Source organism: Monodelphis domestica, chromosome 4 (assembly GCF_027887165.1).
Source record: "Monodelphis domestica isolate mMonDom1 chromosome 4, mMonDom1.pri, whole genome shotgun sequence".
NCBI lineage: Eukaryota > Metazoa > Chordata > Mammalia > Didelphimorphia > Didelphidae > Monodelphis > Monodelphis domestica.
The window spans coordinates 176911594-176930016 of record NC_077230.1 but is presented as its reverse complement, the minus strand read 5'-3'; the positions used below and the strand labels follow the sequence as shown (position 1 = coordinate 176930016).

Genomic DNA, 18423 nt, shown 5'->3' with positions numbered 1-18423 from the left:
TGGTCTGCCAAGGCAATACCACCATTTGGGCATTAGGAAGGCAACATATTCCATTTAAAGCACTACATAGGAAAAGTTTTCAATATTTATTGCTTTCCTGATACAATTTACTATCATTGAATAGTTATTTTGTACATGTACTACATCCACTACCATCACTTCATAACATTTCCAAATTTCATATCAGATATTCTCTTGCTTTGCTTAATTCATTATTTAAAAAAAAATCAGAAAGCAGCAGAAAACTCAAGGCTTATTGCCCTTGCTCAGGATTCTAAACAGAGGTATGGCAAAGAAAAGAGTAGGTGAAAGCAATTTAAAGTACATTTTAGTATTTTACCACTGGGCCTGACAGTTACAGTTTTACATTAGGAGATATGTTGGTTTTTGCCCCTTCCCCTCAAATATAAGACATTTAAGTACATTTTCTCCAATGAATTACAAAAACCAACCTATAAACCATTCTCTGTCTTTACTTTGGTTGGATTGATACTCTTCTAGTGGTGTGCACCCAGTTTTTTAAGGTGTTTTTTTTTTTTTAATTTTAAAAATCACTTAGGTGCAGCTAGGTGGCTCAGTGGATTGAAAGCCCAGCTTAGGAACAGGAGGTCCTTTGTTTAAATCTGGCCTCAGACGCTTCCTAGCTGTGTGACCTTGGGCAAGTCATTTAACCCAAATGGCCTGCTTTTCTGCCTTAGAATCAATATTTAGTATCGATTCTAAGATTGAAGGTAAGAATTTTTAAAAACAACACTTGCGTGTGAATAACAGATATGCAATATTTTTAAATTCTGCATATCCTATTCTAGGCATGCCTTTAACATGGTTATTAAGCCTTCCCCCATCCCTCCAGCCTTCTCAAATCAAACTGTCCTTCTCAAATCACATACCTTAATCTGTTTGCTTGGACTTGCCACATCTCTGTCAGAATGAAGGACCTTTTCTTGTGCTGTCTTTTCAAAGTGCTGTTTTAAAAACTGGGTTGAAACCTTCGGGATCTCATCATCCTCAGGTGTGTCAATAACTGGAGTTGCAAAAGAATACCAGGAGATTTTCTCAGTTGCTTTTTTGGAATACTGACTTTTTTAATGAAGGGAAACCAAAAGAAGAAGCATCCTAGGAATCTCCCCTGAGCCTTGGTTTGCCAGGCAGTACACTTTAAAAATTATTTTTAAATTTTAAATCATTACTTTCTGTCTTAATAACTACTCTAAGACAGAAGAGCAAGTGATAGGCAAATGGGTTTAAGTGATTTGCCCAGGGTCACAGAGATAGGAAGTGTCTGAAATCAGATTTGAAATCAAGTCCTCCTGACTGTATGCCTACTGTTCTTTCCACTGTACCACCTTGCTATCCCCATACACATAACTACAAAAGTATTGCTTTTTTTCCTAGCCACCAATTTTCAGGCTAAACAATAGGACCGACTATTGCTTAAGTTTATGAGAAGTAGGGCAGCTAGATAGCACAGTGGATAGAAAATTGAGCTTGGGTTCAGGAAAATTCAACTTAATGAATTCAAATCTGGCCTGAGACATTTCCTAGCTGTGTGTCCCTGGATAAATCACTTAACCCTGCTGGCCTCAGAGCTTCATCTGTGAAATGAGCTCAAGAAGGAAATGACACACCACTCCAGTGTCTTTATCTAGAAAATCCCAATTGGAGTCTCTGGAGTGTCAGATACAATTAAATAATAACAACTAAAGGGCTTACTAGAGACAAAAGTCAACTTGCACTATAGTCAAAGGAAAACTAGGGTTGATTATCAAATGGAATATACATAAAAGCAAAACACAAGATAAAATTCTGAGTTAGGAAAAACATTGGCTTGAATTCCACTTCTGTCACTTACTAGCTTTGAACTTGGGGACATATCTTTTAAATTCTTTAAGCCTCAGTTTTACCATTAATGGGGATAATAGTAACTACATCACAAAGATGTTGTGAGGTTTAAATGGGTTAACATAAATATTATGGCACAAAGCCAGGTTTTCTATTTAGCCACATGTACCTAGTAAAGGCAGTAATGTGGCTTAGGAGGCATAAACTTTGATATTGTTATCTCCCTTTAGTTTTTATATTTCTTGTGTTCATTTTTGTTGCAAGACCCAAAGGACTTTCATGGATGTGGGACTGAATGAATCCATCATGTCTCAGATTTGCTTGGTGAAAGCCCCCATCCCATGATTGTTTGGAGGCAAGGCATAGTTTGGCAATTTAAAATAGGGAGGAGATAAAGGAAACTTTCTATTACTAAATCAGAGGAAAAATGAAAACTTGAGAAAAACATTGATCTTGAGAGAAGAGGAGTTGTTTAAAAAAATAGAATTCATCTTAGACTGGGGCACTCTCCCTAAGTTTTTTGAGCCTTTAGTTGAGTGTGGTAGTTCATAGCCAGCTATGAAATAAGAATGGTTAGTTGGTCCTTTTCCAAAAAAGACTATTTAGACAATCCACCCTGGCAATTGGGAGACAAGATAGCTATAGAGTGCTCTGGATTTATTAACCAGAAGCTGGAAATTAAAGATGAGAAGAAATAATAAGAAATAGGAGTGTTGCTCAATAAGGAACAGTGATGATACCATGGTGCTCAGGATGGGGAGATCCATAGACAGCACCATAACCATATCATTGGAAGAAATCAGTGTTCTTGAAATGTCTGAGTACTGGTCTGGAGTCAGGAATATCTGAGTTCACTTTTGGCATCCTACACTTTGGGCAAATAATTTCACTCTGTCTGCCCCAGTTTCCTCAACTGTAAAAGTGGGATACTAACAACATATACCTCACAGTAGTAAGGATCAAGTGAGATATTTGTTTAAAAATAGTGCAATACCTGGCACTTATTAAATTCTGAATAAATAATTATTCACTGCTTGCTGTCTTCTTCACCATACGTGCTCCCTATGTCTATGCTATCACAACACCTCCTGGTCATTCATGGGTTCTTCATCATATTTGTGCAATGCATTAATTTCTTCCACTAGAAAGCTTTTAATTCCATGTTGTTTGGACATTATGAGTATTTAATATGGTAATATCCATTGAAAATGAGGCTATGCATTTTTATGGATTAGTATTAGGCCCACAGAATTATGAAATACATTTTTTTCTGTAAGGATGCTCCTGTTAGAGTACAGTTTATTTGTTATTTTATCAATGATATTTTGGTGATTTAAATAACATAGGAATTTGGTTTCTTTTCATTTAAAAAAGGGATAGCAAAATTGCAATAATTTTAACATCTTGACTATAATTTTCTAGGTCTCCAGTAGAAGCCACATTTGTGCTACACATATATTTGACACAATTTCTACCACTCCATTGCCTAATCTACGTAGAATCATATATGAGTTCCTTAAGGATAAGCTTTCTGCAATTTCTGGAATTAATGACTTGGTTTTGAATTGCTATCATAAACCCCTCTACTCTTTAAACAAACTCAAATGAGTCAGCCATTGGATTGACATTTCATTGTCGATATATTGTTGATGTGCATGTCTATGGTGTGCTCCTTCAACTTCTACTCTTAGTTCTTAGATGATTAAGAATTTCTTTCTAGAAAGGAACCATTAATAGTCATCTGATAAATCTAGTAATATATATTATTGCCAATTTGTTCTGTTGATTTGTGAAATCAATTTTTTGTTTTTAGGTAGAGAATAAATTTCCCATGTGAATATCCATTCCTCTTGCATTTCCACTGCTCTTGGATCTCTTTTATATATTGTTACAATATCTGTAAGCCCCATGTACAAAACTTCCTCAAAAGACTGTTGATAATAAATGTATAAATGTTCAATATTCAGTAAATCAATAGTAAATTGATCTTGATACCACTGAGAATTCTTGGAAAATTCTTATGAATGGGGTTTATGTATTTTCAATGATAAAGGTTATAAAGTGTTTTAAGTGTTTTTGGTTTATATCAGATAAACATGTGATTGATCTGGGTTAGAAGGGCCAATGATTTTCTCATCTTTTGACAATAAATATGTGATGTGTTCAGTTAAGAAAAATGAGATCAGAAATGCATCACTGAGGCAGAAGGGAAAATGCTTTGCTAGTAATTTGCTCACCACTGTGAAATGTGTGAGCCAATAATTATGGATCTGAATTGAACCCAGCACATTCTAGTTTTGCAGAGAAGCTAAAATGTCTCTCATTTCCTTTTGTGAAAAAAAAAACCAACTACTTTATTCATTATATTAATGGTGCATTTCTGTTTCTTATTTGATCCACCCAACTTGCATTTTCATTTTGTTGAACTTGGTTCAACCAGAGAGATCAGAAATTTCCCACGTTTTATTATATTTTTTCCAGAAATTCTCTATCTGGATTTCCTCAAAGCTCTGCTGCACACTTTTAAAAAATTGATGTTGAATTTTTAAGCCCGTTCTTTGAGCTGGTTTAATTCCTTGAATTTCTTTAACCTTTCAGGTTTTACTTTTAATTAATTGTTGATTAAGGGTATTAATTTCTAATGTACTTTTATTTTCAGGTTTCATTACACATGTTTTTTTTTTGTGTGTTTTCTTTAGTTAGGGGATATTATGTCAAAGTTTCCTACTACACGTGCTAGCTAGATAATTCTAATCTATTTTATTTCTGAATATCTCCATTGGTTTTCTCAAAATGCTTCTGATATGGTAATATTTCATTAGGAGTGTTCTCCCTTGTCATGTGGCCATAGTATATTTTGTTGTTTCCAGGCCCTGAAAGGTTTAATTGAGATATTGTAGAAGGATGTTTTAATCCCTTCTGATTAGAAGCTAAGCCAGATTTTTTTTAATCCAATTTTAGTAACTAGGACCAGTTAGTTGGATATGTGCTATCAGACTGATTTTTGAAAATTCAAGTCTATGTATGCCCATGTTCTTCTCAAATTCCTTCATGACATTGGCACTATTTGTGGTCACCCATTTCATTATTAGCTGGTGCTTCTGGAATCATATAGAGTTAATTTTTAATGTCTTTGGGTACTTTAACTTTTCCTTCTTTAGACTGATAAAATTCCTGAATTTTTAATTCTCCCTTCATCCAATGTAGACATGGAGTGACATTAGAACTGTCTTGCATTACCTGCGATAAGCTGTTGTGTAACGTGAAACACTGACCAAAGACAGTGCAAAGAATGAGTAAGACCTTTTCCCAGTTTTGCTATGATGTAGTTCTGGTGTGTAATCGAAATGTTTTTATTCTCAGTCTGGTGAATGTGTACTAATGCTATACCCTCTTTAGTTGTTGGTCTTTATCAAAGCTTTTACATTAATGAGGAAGTTAGTGTCTTATTTTACCCAATGATTCTTCCAGCCTGAGATTCTATGCCATGTTTTTTAGATCAATAGAAGAAATTCCTCATTATAGCTTGGTTTAACCCAATCAGTGACATAATCAGAATCCAACTGGATAATAATTTTAGGGTCCCTGCCAGTTCTTCATGGTTATCATATGGTGTTAGGGAACACCGAATTCTTATAGGAAATTCTTCTCGTCGGCATTCTCTTACTTTGTCATTATCTTATCCTCATGTCATGGATGACTGGAGGCGATTTGATAGGGTTATCATTACTAGCTGTGGTCATTATAAAAATGGGGCAGTTGTAGGGGGCAACAGGGTGGCTCAGTGGATAGAGAGCCAGGCCTAGAGACGGAAGGTCCTGGGTTCAAATCTGACCCCAGACACTTCCTAGCTGTGTGACCCTGGGCAAGTCACTTAACTCCCATTGCCTAGGCCTTTTCACTCTTCTTCCTTGGAGCCAATATACACTATTGATTCTAAGGTGGGAGGTAAGAATTGTTGTTGTGTGTGTGTGTTTTTTTAAAGAGACAGTTGAGGGGGCAGTTGGGTAGCTCAATGGATTGAGAGTCAGGCCCAGAGATGAGTTCAAATGTGACCTCAGACACTTAGCAGTTGTGTGACCCTGGGCAAGTCACTTGACCCCCATTGCCTAGCCCCTACCACTCGTCTGCCTTAGAGCCAATATATAGTATTGATTCCAAGACGGAAGGTAAGAGTTTAAAAAATGGGGGGCCAGTTGACAATATACAATTATGTAAACTCACTATAACTCTTATCACAAACAGAAAATAATTTTAATATATATTACATATACATATACATATATATATATATATATAGATATAGATATATATACATTTACAAGATGTGTGTTAACATCTTCCAAGGCCGACTCATACTTAAGTTTTTTAGTAAATGTAGGAACACAGCTTGATAGTTATGAATATTACTGTATTGGTGACCGGCGAGTAAACTATACATTTGGAGGAGGTAATAGATAGTTTAATCAAAGTAAAATATAAAGGAAGTTATTACCTGTTTCTTGAACATACTGACTAGAACGAGAGGCCCGATTGACTTCTTGAGCGTGTTTTTCAAGATGAGAGACCTGTGTTTAAGAAATCAATTTAAATTATTGTCTAAAATTTGGAGGTAACCCTTTGCAATTTTTATCCACTCTTTCAAAGTACTCTAAGGGATGCAATCAAACCTTGGACATTTTATCTTCATCATCAATGCATCCTGATACAGAGCGCCGTAATAATTTCAGACATGTAGGTTCATAATCCCAGGTAGGAGCTTGACTTTCCCCCGAAACCCGCACGAAGGCTAAGCCTTGTCCATTACTCCTCCATCACTTCTCAGACAATTGGTCCATTCCCTACACTGACATGGTCATCATCCTGGCTCACACTGCCATCATTTCCCAGGGGTCCTACTACAAGAGTCATTTCTCTCCTTCTAGGATGTCCTTCTCCACTTTATCTGTCCCTACCCAACTGTCAAATTAAACTTTCCAAAGCATGGATCCGGAGCTGACTCTTTTACTCAAAAGACTTCACTAGCTCGTTATTGCCTCATAATATCAACTCATTAGCTGGCCATTTAAAATAGTCTGAGTTTTTGACTCCTACCTGTTTTTACACTTTTGTTTCATCTATTACCTAACTTCAAATACTCTCTACACTCCAGTCCATTTGGTCCACTAGTGATCTTCTACCTCCGCACCTTTATTCAAGCTCACTCCAATGTCTGGATTGCCCATGTTACCTCAACTCAGCGCCCCCCACTTATATGAAGTCTTTATCTCCTGATAATGATAATCTCCTGAAATTCCTTTACATACTCAGGTTGAAAATGTGTCCATGCATGTCCTTCCTTCCCCCCATAATGAATGGGATGGTTTTGCAGGTTTTGCTTTTAAACACAGCACATAGTATAGTGCCCTGTGCAATGATAGGTGTTAAGTGGCAGCTAGGTGGCTCAGTGGACAGAAAGCCAGGCTTAGAGATGGGAAATCCCAGGATCAAATCTGGTCTCCAAAACATCCTAATTAATTGCATGACCCTGGCCATGTCATTTAACCACAATTGCTTAATCCTTACCACACTTCTGCCTCACAAATAATACTTGGTATTGATTCTAAGATAGAAGCTAAGGATTTTTAAAAATTATAGATATTTAATAAATGTTTGTAAAGTGAAACTATTTTAAACTGAAACCAGACTCATCTTCATGAAGAAATGACTTCAAAGGCTTTGAGCACGTTTTTTCCCTCCACTATTTGACTACATCAAAGGAGGGTAATAGTTACTATTATACCCAGATTATGTTGTAATAAGTGGAGTAAAAGATAATGAAATCAAGTATTAAATGATAAGACAGCATCTCAAAAAAGCTTTGATCATTATTTTCCTAAATCTTTACCTCAATTTGCGAAGTTTTAGAGGTCCCTTGTTCATACTCTTCAGTTTCTCGGTGGCCACTTGATATGTTAATATGGCTTCTGCTTGTTACCTCCTGAATAGCAATAAAAGTAGATGAATTAATTGATTTAATTAATAATTATCCAGATTTAGAGGAGAAACAGCAAAGGTCTTTGCTCCTCACAAACAAGGCTGTCTGCACTCCGTGCTTTTGTTTTGGCCATCGCCTGTCTGAAATGCACTCCTTCCACAGAGCATCCCTCTCTTCTTTCAGGATGCAGTTCAAGCCGCCTTCCTTCCAAACTACCTTCTATTACTTAACCACTTTGAAAGTATTTGTCTTCCTCTATAGAATTTAGGGAGCCCGAGTAGGAATTATGTCATATTTCCTATTTATATCCATTGTACCTATGGGAGTACCTGGCACATATTTAGATTCTCAATAACTGCTTCTTGAGTGATTGCTTTATTAGTGAAAATTTGTTATTCTATATCATTAAAAATTATATAATTGTTGTAAGAGTTATGGGAAAAAGGGATGAAATTCCCTTCTCCAGATGGCCCTCAGAGAGTGACTTTGGCAAGCATCCTGAAGTGGAAAGCTTCCAGTGAGTCTCCTTGCTGCTCTAGCTTTAATATCCCTTACCGAAACCCTTGTAATTGCACCATGGACTTCTGTGACATGTTTGCAGAACACATAGACCCTCCTCTTCTTAGAAACAGCTCTACTTCATGGGGAAGCAAGGTGGCTCAGTGGATTGAGAGCCAGTACTAGAGATGGGAGGTCCTAGGTTCAAATCTAACCTCAAACACTTCCTAGCTGTGTGATCCTGAGCAAGTCACTTCACTCCTGTAGCTTAGCCCTTACTGTTCCTCTGCCTTGGAAGCAATACCCAGTATTGATTCTAAGACAGAAGGTAAAGTTTAAAAAAATTTTTAAGTGAAAGGAACAGCCCTACTTCAAAGCATGAGACAAACATGTTATTCTATATTGGCCATTTTCCTGTAAATGACCCCTCAGTGAACTATAAGCCAGCTGCAGCAGCCAGTGCCCTTAGCTGTCTCTTTTTCTCCTGTTGGTTAGAAAAAGATTCAGCTGCTGAAGGTGGAGGATTCCAGAGCCCTTGGAAAGCTTTCTTCTCCATCTGCCCTGATGGGCAGATTTCTTTGATTTAGTGAGACCAGTTGTATGTTAAGATAATAACTCTCTTATCTATCATATATAACTAATAATATACATTTTGGTCCAGTTCTTTTATTTTGCAATATCACATGTGTTTAATGAAGAGCCATCTTTCTTTTTCTTTGTTTCACACAATGATACATTGAATAATGTTTAGCTTATGAATGCTGCCCTTAAAATATTTGTATAAGGAAACTCTTATGCCAGGCTTATTGTAGAAGCTCTCCGTCTATGTGACTGGATGAATAAGGGTCCATTGATTCACTCTTCCTTGACTCCTAATTGCTGTTATTCAACTCGAGAGAATCCAGATTAGTGAATATGGAGCTACTTGTCCCACCCCTCAAATTCTTCTGCAGAATTTAAGGCTATCTGGTTGTTTTGTTTTTTTTTTTGTTGTTGTTGTTGTTCCATGGGTTGCAGCGCCAAAGAATTTGCCACTAAGTGATCAACGTACAGGAAAAGAACCTTTATTTATTTAGGTTAGTCCTCACAAGACAGATAGCCTTTTGTTAGAACTAGACATGAAGCCTTTTCATCACAGAAATTAAAGTTAAAGATTATTAACTAAAGAGTAATGGAGAGATGAATAAAGGTCATGGGCAGCCTTTGGTATTTTACCCATGAAATCTCATACAGGGTAAATGGCATTAAGGATGTTAGAAGAAAAATGTATGTCTAGAAAAAAGGCCAGTTAAGTAGCAATAGCAAGTAGTAATCAGTGAACAACCTACATCATTGCTGTTGTTGTTATTCAGTTATTTTCAATCATGCTCAATTCTTCCTGGCCCAGTGAACCTCTGTCCAGGGTTTATTGGCAAAGAGACTGGAATGGTTTGCCATTTTCTTCTCCAGTGGTATATAGAAGTTAAGTGACTTGCCCAACATCACTTAGCTAGGAAGTTTATGAAGCTGAATTTGAACTCATCTTCCTGGCTCCAAGCCCACAATGCCACCTAGTTGCACCTAAAACTATCTACATACACCATTATAAATTAAGGCAGAGTAAAGAGAATTTGATGGCCATGACATAAAGAAAAAAACAACACTCCAATTAGTACATTTCTTAGCCTCAGTCAGTGATCTATTTATTTGATAAAAGAAAAAGTTCCAATGTGACCCAATAACTGGGATCATCCCTCAAATTCCCCCTAATGAAATATATCCTATAGAAATGTTCTTTGAATGTCATAGGATTCAGAAGTCCTGCCAAAGTATCCAATATGCACTGCTTTATTTAAGGGCAGAAAAAGCCCTTGGGTTGGAGAGATCATTGATTCTTACTGCAGGGGGCTGAGGGTTGGAGGTTTAGGTGGAGTGGTGAAGCATAGTAAAAATAACGTATTACAATTCTTACAGTTTTAAAGTGAGGAGGTCACATTAGGAAAAATTACAAAGTAGATGCCCATCAGTTTGAGAATAGCTAAACAAAATGTAGGGCAGAAATGTTATAGAATAGTACGGTCAGAGAAGAAATGATAAATACAGAGAATCATGAGATGCTTTACATGATATGATACACAGTAAAGTAAGCATGGCCAATCAAACAATAAACATAATGACTAAAACAAGTTAAATTGAAAGAACTACCACAAAAAAATCAAAATTTAATGTCACAAAATTATAAATTACAAAAAAAAAGAAAGAAATGTCTCCAAAGAATGGCTATAAGAAGACATCCCCCTTTCTCTTTGCAGAGATAGGATATCCATGGGTAGGAAACATTAAACATATTTTCAGACTTTTTTGATATATTGTCATATTTTGGATATATTTATGTTTTATAGATTTATATATATATATACATACTTTATGTAGATAGATAGATAGATAGATAGATAGATTTATATATATATACAGTGTATACATATACACAGCTAGAGCCAGAACTAGAGATAGGAGGTCCTAGGTTCAAATTTGGCCTCAGACACTTCCTAGCTGTGTGACCCTGGGCAAGTCACTTAACCCCCATTTCCTATTCCTTACTACTCTTTTGCCTTGGAACCCATATATAGTATTAATTCTAAGAAACAGGTAAGGTTGTTTGTTTTTTAAGATTCCTTGTCATATGGGATCTAGGAAAATATAGAAATTTTGATATGTTATAAAAGTTTTCAATTATTGAAAATTATCTTAATAAGAAAGTTTGAACCATTATGAACCATTTTCATATCTATTGAGGAAAAATATTGAACAAATATTTAGGAAACTATGGAATAGAAAAATGTAAGAGCTTCAAAAACCAGAAACCATGTTGTATAAATTTGTAGGTGATTCAATCATGAGGATAAAGTAACTAACATCTATGGGTGTCATTCATAAGAAAGAAAGACATACATTCTTTAGGAAGAGTAGAAAAAGAGTTGACTTTGTAAAGTTTAGACCCAGTTTTTATGAATCCTACATTTATTTAAGGGTAAATATTTTAGGCTTTATTTCTGGAAGTGAAAAATAGTCCAAAGGCTATCATTTGTAATTTGTTTTGGCAGAGGATGACACAAATATGAGTACTACAAGTGCATGTAAATTTAATTTAGAGAAGTGAGCTCCTACTTGGGCACTGGTGTGCTATTACTAAATAGAACTGTAATTGCTATACTCGTTTGCTATGTTAGTGGTCAATGTATCAATTTTAGTGCCCCTTGGTTGCAGTAACTTACAAATAATCCTTCTTGAAAAATATTCCAAGATTTGTGTTTCCATCATTAAGTATGCTGCATTTTCCTCCCTCTGTATTGCTTAGCCTTTAAATCTCACTTTGTTTGTTTCTTTGTTTGTTTGTTGTTAATGCAATTACTGGGCATTATAATGTAGAAGCACAGGTAGAAGGATAGAGTACCGTGTTTAGGGAGAAAAATCAAAGTATCCTAATAAGATGCAATAAAGAGCTTTGGCCTCAAATGTGTATGTAAATTCATATTAAGTGATCAGCAAACTGGGAAATTAAATTCAAATAGCCTATCTTAGGGATAAAGTGTCGTCAATGAAGTAAGGAGACTTTTTTTATTTAAGTGGCCAGTCATAAGTCACGGTCCCTAAAATATAGTTTCAAATCTGCTACCAACTAGCCCAAACAACTTGGGGAAAGTTCTCTAATATCATCTTGTGCCTCAGTTCCTTCCTTTATAAAAATATCTATTTAAGAATTGTTGGTGCAGTAATTCATTTGAGCTAGATTGCTGATGATGTAATATACAAATTCACTTGAAAAGGAAGACAGGAAATTCTGTGTGATACAGATTGTTATTGTATCTGTCCAGCATGTGAGAAGTTAGGAAATTATGAGAGGTGGCATGGTTGATGGAGGATCAGCCTCATAGGAAGAAATGGGTTTAAGTTCAATGTCTATCACAAATTAGCTATGTGACATGTGTGCCAAATCACTTTACATCTCATTTATCTAACTAACTCTCTAAGACAAATTACAGCGAAGTAGATGACCAGCTTTGGTAGAAGGAGGAAGTTCATTCAGGAATTCCCTATATCAGTTAAATCACAAGTCTAGTCCCTTTTGCTCTCCCTGCACAATTTTTAATGGTTTGAATTTTTAATTCTTAAATAAACTTCATATGTATCAATAGACAAGTACATAGCAATAACCTCTTGTTGGTAAAGAAACCCTCTAGAAAGTCATTTAGCAAGTGTTTGAGCACAGAACATCTCTTCAGAACAATCTCTGCTTTTTAAAAGCATCACTAATGCAAGAGAATTTGTTGCAGATTTCTATTGAGCTGATGCCCATAAGGCACAATGTCACAAGAGCAGAAGTCATCTCACTAGCATTCTTAAAAGAAAAACAGAACAGAATGTATCAAAGTGACTCACTATTATTCTCATTCCTAACATGTCACCTGCAGAGAAATGTATGAAAAGATTGGCCAAATAGCATATCGCAGCTGCCTCACCATAATGGAAATAACAGAGGTCTGACCTGGTAATTTAGAAATTTTATCCATCACTAATCCTATTTTTAATAAGATAGTCAAAGGTTTTGATCTGTTAATGTTCTTCCCATCTCTGTCAAACAAATGGAAACAGTAACCAGCATGTTCTGTCCATCACAGCAAAAAATGATCAAAAGTTGTAAGAATCTGTGAGAAAAATCCCTTCTCTATTTAAATGATAGGGCCTAAAATATTATTACTTTGAAAGATTGTTATAAATTCATCTGAAATATGCATGTTTGCTAATATATAGTAAAACTAAAAAATCTGTTTGGTTTTATATTAGATTTTTATTCACTTTTCCTTCCTTAAATATATTATCCTGTTTTCCAAGTAAGCATAGTTCCATTAAAGGTAAATGAGGTTTATGGTCTCAAGCTGCTTGTTTAAACTGAGTCTAAAGGTGATTACCTATAGTCTGAGTGATTTTATTTCCTGCAGATATGAGTATTTCTGCTGACAATCTGACCCCTAAGTGTAAGGTGGAATTGTGAAGGTGATAAGCAAAGCACTATGCCCTCTATCATTATAATAGCAGCAATATGAAAGTGCCTCTTTATTAGTATTTCAAGATGCCTAAGCATATATTATCTAGCTAAAACCCACCAGTGTAACCTGTTTAAAGGGGCATTTGGGGACACTCCAATATTAGAAGCCTAGATTCCAGATTTAATTTCCGTCTTCCACTTTCAAAAGAGCAATGGAGACATGGAACATTCAATTAGTATATGTTGATACAGTGGCACTTTCAGATAAGCTGTGAGTCTTTGTAGTCTGAAACTGATGCTCAGGTCATGTATGGGTTCATTCATCACTCCAACAGCCACTGATATTTCTGCATCTCTATCACTGGCTGGCTGAATTTCTAGTCAACTAACACTCTAGTCAGTAGCTACAAACAAAAATGTATTTGGCTGGCTTGATGGGGACTGACAGCCCAAGTCATCCAGTTATATTGTTGAGAAAATAAAGGAGTTGATCTCCCTCCATACTATTTCTTGGACCTTATTAGTACAAAATTGTCATATAAAACTAGGACTATGTAGAAAATAGTATTTGGCAGTATCAGGGGTTGCTGATGTCTACCTAAAGATATAAAAATAGTGTAAGCATTTAAAAAGACTTTTGTAAAATTCATTTGAACAATTTCTGTATAGCTCTACATGATGCCAAAAAATTGGTTCGAATTTATCATTTGTCAGTTTTGACTAAGATGAGCCGTTGTTTATAGTTCGTATGATAGCAGAATGCCATTAAAGACAATTACTCTGTGTTAAGGGATGAAGAAAAATTATTTTAGAGCCCTATGTTTAGATTTTGGCAATTATACACTGTGGGGTTTCTTTTATTTACTAGATCCAAAATGTCAATGATAAAGCCTTAGTGCCTAAAAGGACAAAACTCAGGGAAGCTACATTTAGTTTAGTTTTCTTTTTTTTTCCCTGGCTTTCAGTCTAGACTCCAGTCTTGCTCCACTCCACTAAAAACTTGCTGAGGTTGAGTAATCCATTTTGTATGATTTGGGCAGATTCTGCTTGATGGAAGGGGAAGGCAGTCCAGCAGGTATGAAGGACCATCTTGGAAACCTTTTGTTCTGTGATGTTAGGAGGAAAATAAAATTTGTATTTATTTTCCTTCCATGGTAAAAAAGTAAGCTCATTGAAGGCAATTATCACCTTCATTTTTGTATCTCCAATGTCTAGCAGATTTCCTTGAACATAGTAGATACTTAATAAATACTTACTGATTGATTCTTTTCCTTTGCTACAACTCTAAAATAGACTAAGAAACTAATTTTCCCAAAACGTACATAGTTCCCTAGGAGTTAGTTGTTTTCTTAAAACGATTATTAGTATCATAATAAAATGGAAAAGATTCAGGGCTTTTTAGGTTGTTTAAAATGTTTTCTTCTAAAAGAAAGTCAGCCAGCATAACTCCCTAGAGAAGTGAAAGTCTAAATATAAACAGAAATATGAATTATGCAGGTTGAATTATGAAATCTAGGGGAAAATTTATGGCTCAATTAATTTAAACTCTTTCTAGAGTTAAAACCCTTATGCTTCTGTCATGTTTAACTCTAGGGGCAAGACTTTTATACTAATTTGTTTATTCATAAATATAGAATTTTAAAAAATATGGTACAATGAATTAGTTCCACAAGGGAAAAATACTAAATAAGTTTGTCAGCAGAGATAAAATTAACTACCAAAGACCTGATATTACAACTTGTCTTTTTGAAAGGTTTTATTTATGATTCATAATCTGAGTCCAAAAGAACTGAAGGCATTTCTCTATCAGATATAAAGATGACCTATAAAGCAATGAATCTCAGAAGGGCAATCAAAACTATTCTTTATATATACAATAATATGTATTCCACAATGCCAAAACAGGATATAGGTATAAAAAATTCAGCTCATCCTAATTAAAAAAAAAAAGCTTTCTAGAAGTTGTTTGTTTTTTTTTACTGTTAAAGCTCATACCATCTCAATCCAATAAAGACAGAAGAAATAACAAATCTTTTTTAAATGGTTCTAGAATGAAAAGAAAATATAAACATATGGGAGAAAAGTTTAAAACTCATAAAGTTTACTTAATAGCAATAAACTGTGAACAATATCACCAAAGGTGTTAATATTTTCCAAATACTAAAGTGATGTTGGCTTCAAATTTTTACAGAGATATGAAATATATTGTATATAACCATGTTAACTCTCCACTTACTTGAGCTCTGATAATATACCTTTTATATATTCATACTATACTTTGTAGAGTGTCTGTGTATATTCCCCCCAAACATCTCCCAGTCCCACCAGACTACAAGGATTTTGAAGGCAGAGAACATAATTTACTTACCTCTTTATCTGTCTCAATGCTGTTAAGTATAGTGACTTTCATATTCAATATGCTTAATAAGTGTTCAACTGAATTGAGATTTCCCTTTGGAGCAAAGCCTTCAAACACTAAAAACAATCAGAAATGTTTGTCTACCTGGCATTCAATTGTATACTGTGGGGTTGTAACATTATAAACAGAATCAGGAATAACATGGAGAGGCAAAAGCAAAAAGAATCAGAGGAGAGAAGAATAGAAAAGATATCTTAATGATAATTCAGTCCTACAAAAGGAAGAGGAAAGAGCTAGAAGTTCTATACTGAATATGATTCTCAGTAATAGTGAAGAAATATTTCCTGGTGAAAAAATTATGAGTATCCTAGAGAGGAATGACCACTTCCTCCCAAAATTTATGATAGGGAAAGAGAGGTGGACATTCTGCCATGTATCCTACATTTTAAGATATAATGAAATCAGACTTCAAAGTTTCAGAGAAGTATGATTCAATGAATAAAAACTTTAAATAATGCTAAAATAAGAAAAATGGAAGGTGTCTGAAGAAAGTTATGACAATTCACAGGAAACACCACTCTATATTATATAGCCATATATACACATACATATAAATATATAATGCATATATGTACCAGTAGATTAATTCCTATATACATATGCACATACTGCATGGGTGTTCATGGGGGGGGGGGTATGTGTGTGTATGTAATAGAGCAAGGTTAGAAGGTTAGGGGAAAAGAATCAAAATAGGAATGCAGTATGATCTTCCAAAATAGAATCAGGGACTTTAAAGCTTGAAAGGAACTCAAAATTCTAGGGGAAGCTGAGCAATAATATTGACAATGTGTAACGCTCTATTGAGGAAAAGAGAATCATTAGGATAGGAACACTGAATGCCGTAGAAGAGACATTGATAACTGACAACAAAGGAAAATCAAATCTGTTCAACCTTTATTTTGCACGTTTTTTTCTGCCAAGGTGAATGACCTTTACACTGGTAGTGACAGAACCAAAATGACTAATGAGGATTTGATACCTCCCCAAGAAAGGGGACAATAAGAGATTATCTAGTTTCTCTTGATGAATTCAAGTCACCTGATCCAGATTAACTACATTATTAGGAACTTAAAAATCTGGCAGATGTGATTACTGAACCACTGTCTGTGACATCTGAAAGGTCATGGAAAACACAAGATATCATAGGAATAGGGAAAGCTAAATTTTCCAATTAAGAAAAGAGAGAGAATGAGGAGAAACAAACAAACAAAACCTCTGAAAACTATAGACCAGTAAGGTTAACTTTTATTTTTAAGAAAATTTTAGAAAAGATGATTTGTTTAGATAGTTTTTGAATATAAAAAAGAAACAATATGGGTCCACCAAGAATAGGTTATTTTAGACTAAACATCTTTCCTTTTTAAACTGGACTACTCAAGTTCAAATTAGGAAAATACCATTGCTATTATTCACTTAAGGTTTTAGCAAAACATTTAATAAAGCTTTATTATACTATTCTTGGGGGGGGATGTACAGATGTGGACGAGATGATATAATTCCATGGGTTTCTAACTGACCAAATGGCTAAACTCAGATTCATTAATGGTTCCACTCCAAATTGACTTTCAGTGAAATGCCCCAGATTATTATTTTTTTTAATTTGGCTTTGTGCTACACAACCTTTTTATCTCAGGCTTGGATAAAAGTTTAGATAGTGTGTTCATTAAGTTTGCATATGACACAAAGCTGTGAGGAACAGATAACATTTTGAATGACAAGATCAAGATGCCAGAAGATCTTAAAAGGCACTGGAATGAATCAAGGGAGACATAATTCAATCCATGTAAATGCAATTAGTATCTTCCACTTGGATTCAAAAATAACTTTGCAAATGCAGCATAAAGGAAACCTTATAATATAGCAAATATATCAGCCAAAGAAGTTTATTTCCTTGGGTTGCATTTAGAGGCCTACCTTAAGGAAGTGATATGAGATAATGATAGTCCCTCTGTACTCTCCCCTGGTCAGATCTTATCTGGAGTATTGTGTACAGTTCTGGGCATCACAGTTTACAGACTGGAAAGTCTCCAGAGGAGGGCAACAAGCATAGTGAAGGACATTGAGTCTATGTAAATGATATAAGATGGTATGAAATGATAGTTCAGCTGTCTAAAGTCTTTAAAGTATCCTTTAATGTTCTGAGAAAAGATTTGCTGAATTGTCTGCCTCAGTTGCTCATTTGAATATGGCACTCCATAGTACTTTAGAATGAACATAGGACAAATTTTAAATAAAGTTCCCTAACTTTGAAGTTAATAATTGCAGAAATATGAACAAAGAACTATTTTTGTGATCACAAGTATTTTATCTGATTATGATTTTGTATATGAGAATGGTTATGCACTGTTAGATAAGGTCTCAGAAAGAGGATCAAGCCATGCACCAAAAAGAAACTGAGATGAATTAAGATGGCTGAGTAGTAAGAAGTAAAGCTCAGCTTCCCTACCATACTTCAGACTGAATCCTGATCAGAAAATCCAAGAAAAAAATCATGGTGAGTCATTTTCCAGCTTAGGAGGCAGAAAGAGAGGTCAGCAGACACTGGAGACAAGGACTGGGCAGAAAGTGTCTTGCATAGAGTAGTCTAGCAAAGAGACTGAGAAAAGATCAAGCTGCACACCAAGATAAGAAGAGGTCCCAGAGAGATCCTGAATCAGTGCA

The 18423-nt window shown here is 35.2% G+C and overlaps 1 protein-coding gene across 4 annotated transcripts in view; it reads right to left on the bottom strand.

The window, feature by feature from the left end:
* XIRP2 (xin actin binding repeat containing 2) overlaps positions 1–18423 on the bottom strand; it is a 434256-nt gene that overhangs the window by 17574 nt on the left and 398259 nt on the right. For all 4 annotated transcript variants that reach the window (XM_016433690.2, XM_016433689.2, XM_016433688.2 and 1 more), the window contains 3 exons: positions 7730–7822; positions 6338–6410; positions 891–1024 (listed from right to left, as the gene is read on the bottom strand). In XM_016433690.2, coding sequence (XP_016289176.2) covers positions 891–1024; positions 6338–6410; positions 7730–7822 — 300 coding nt within the window. The remainder of the gene's footprint in view (positions 1–890; positions 1025–6337; positions 6411–7729; positions 7823–18423) is intronic.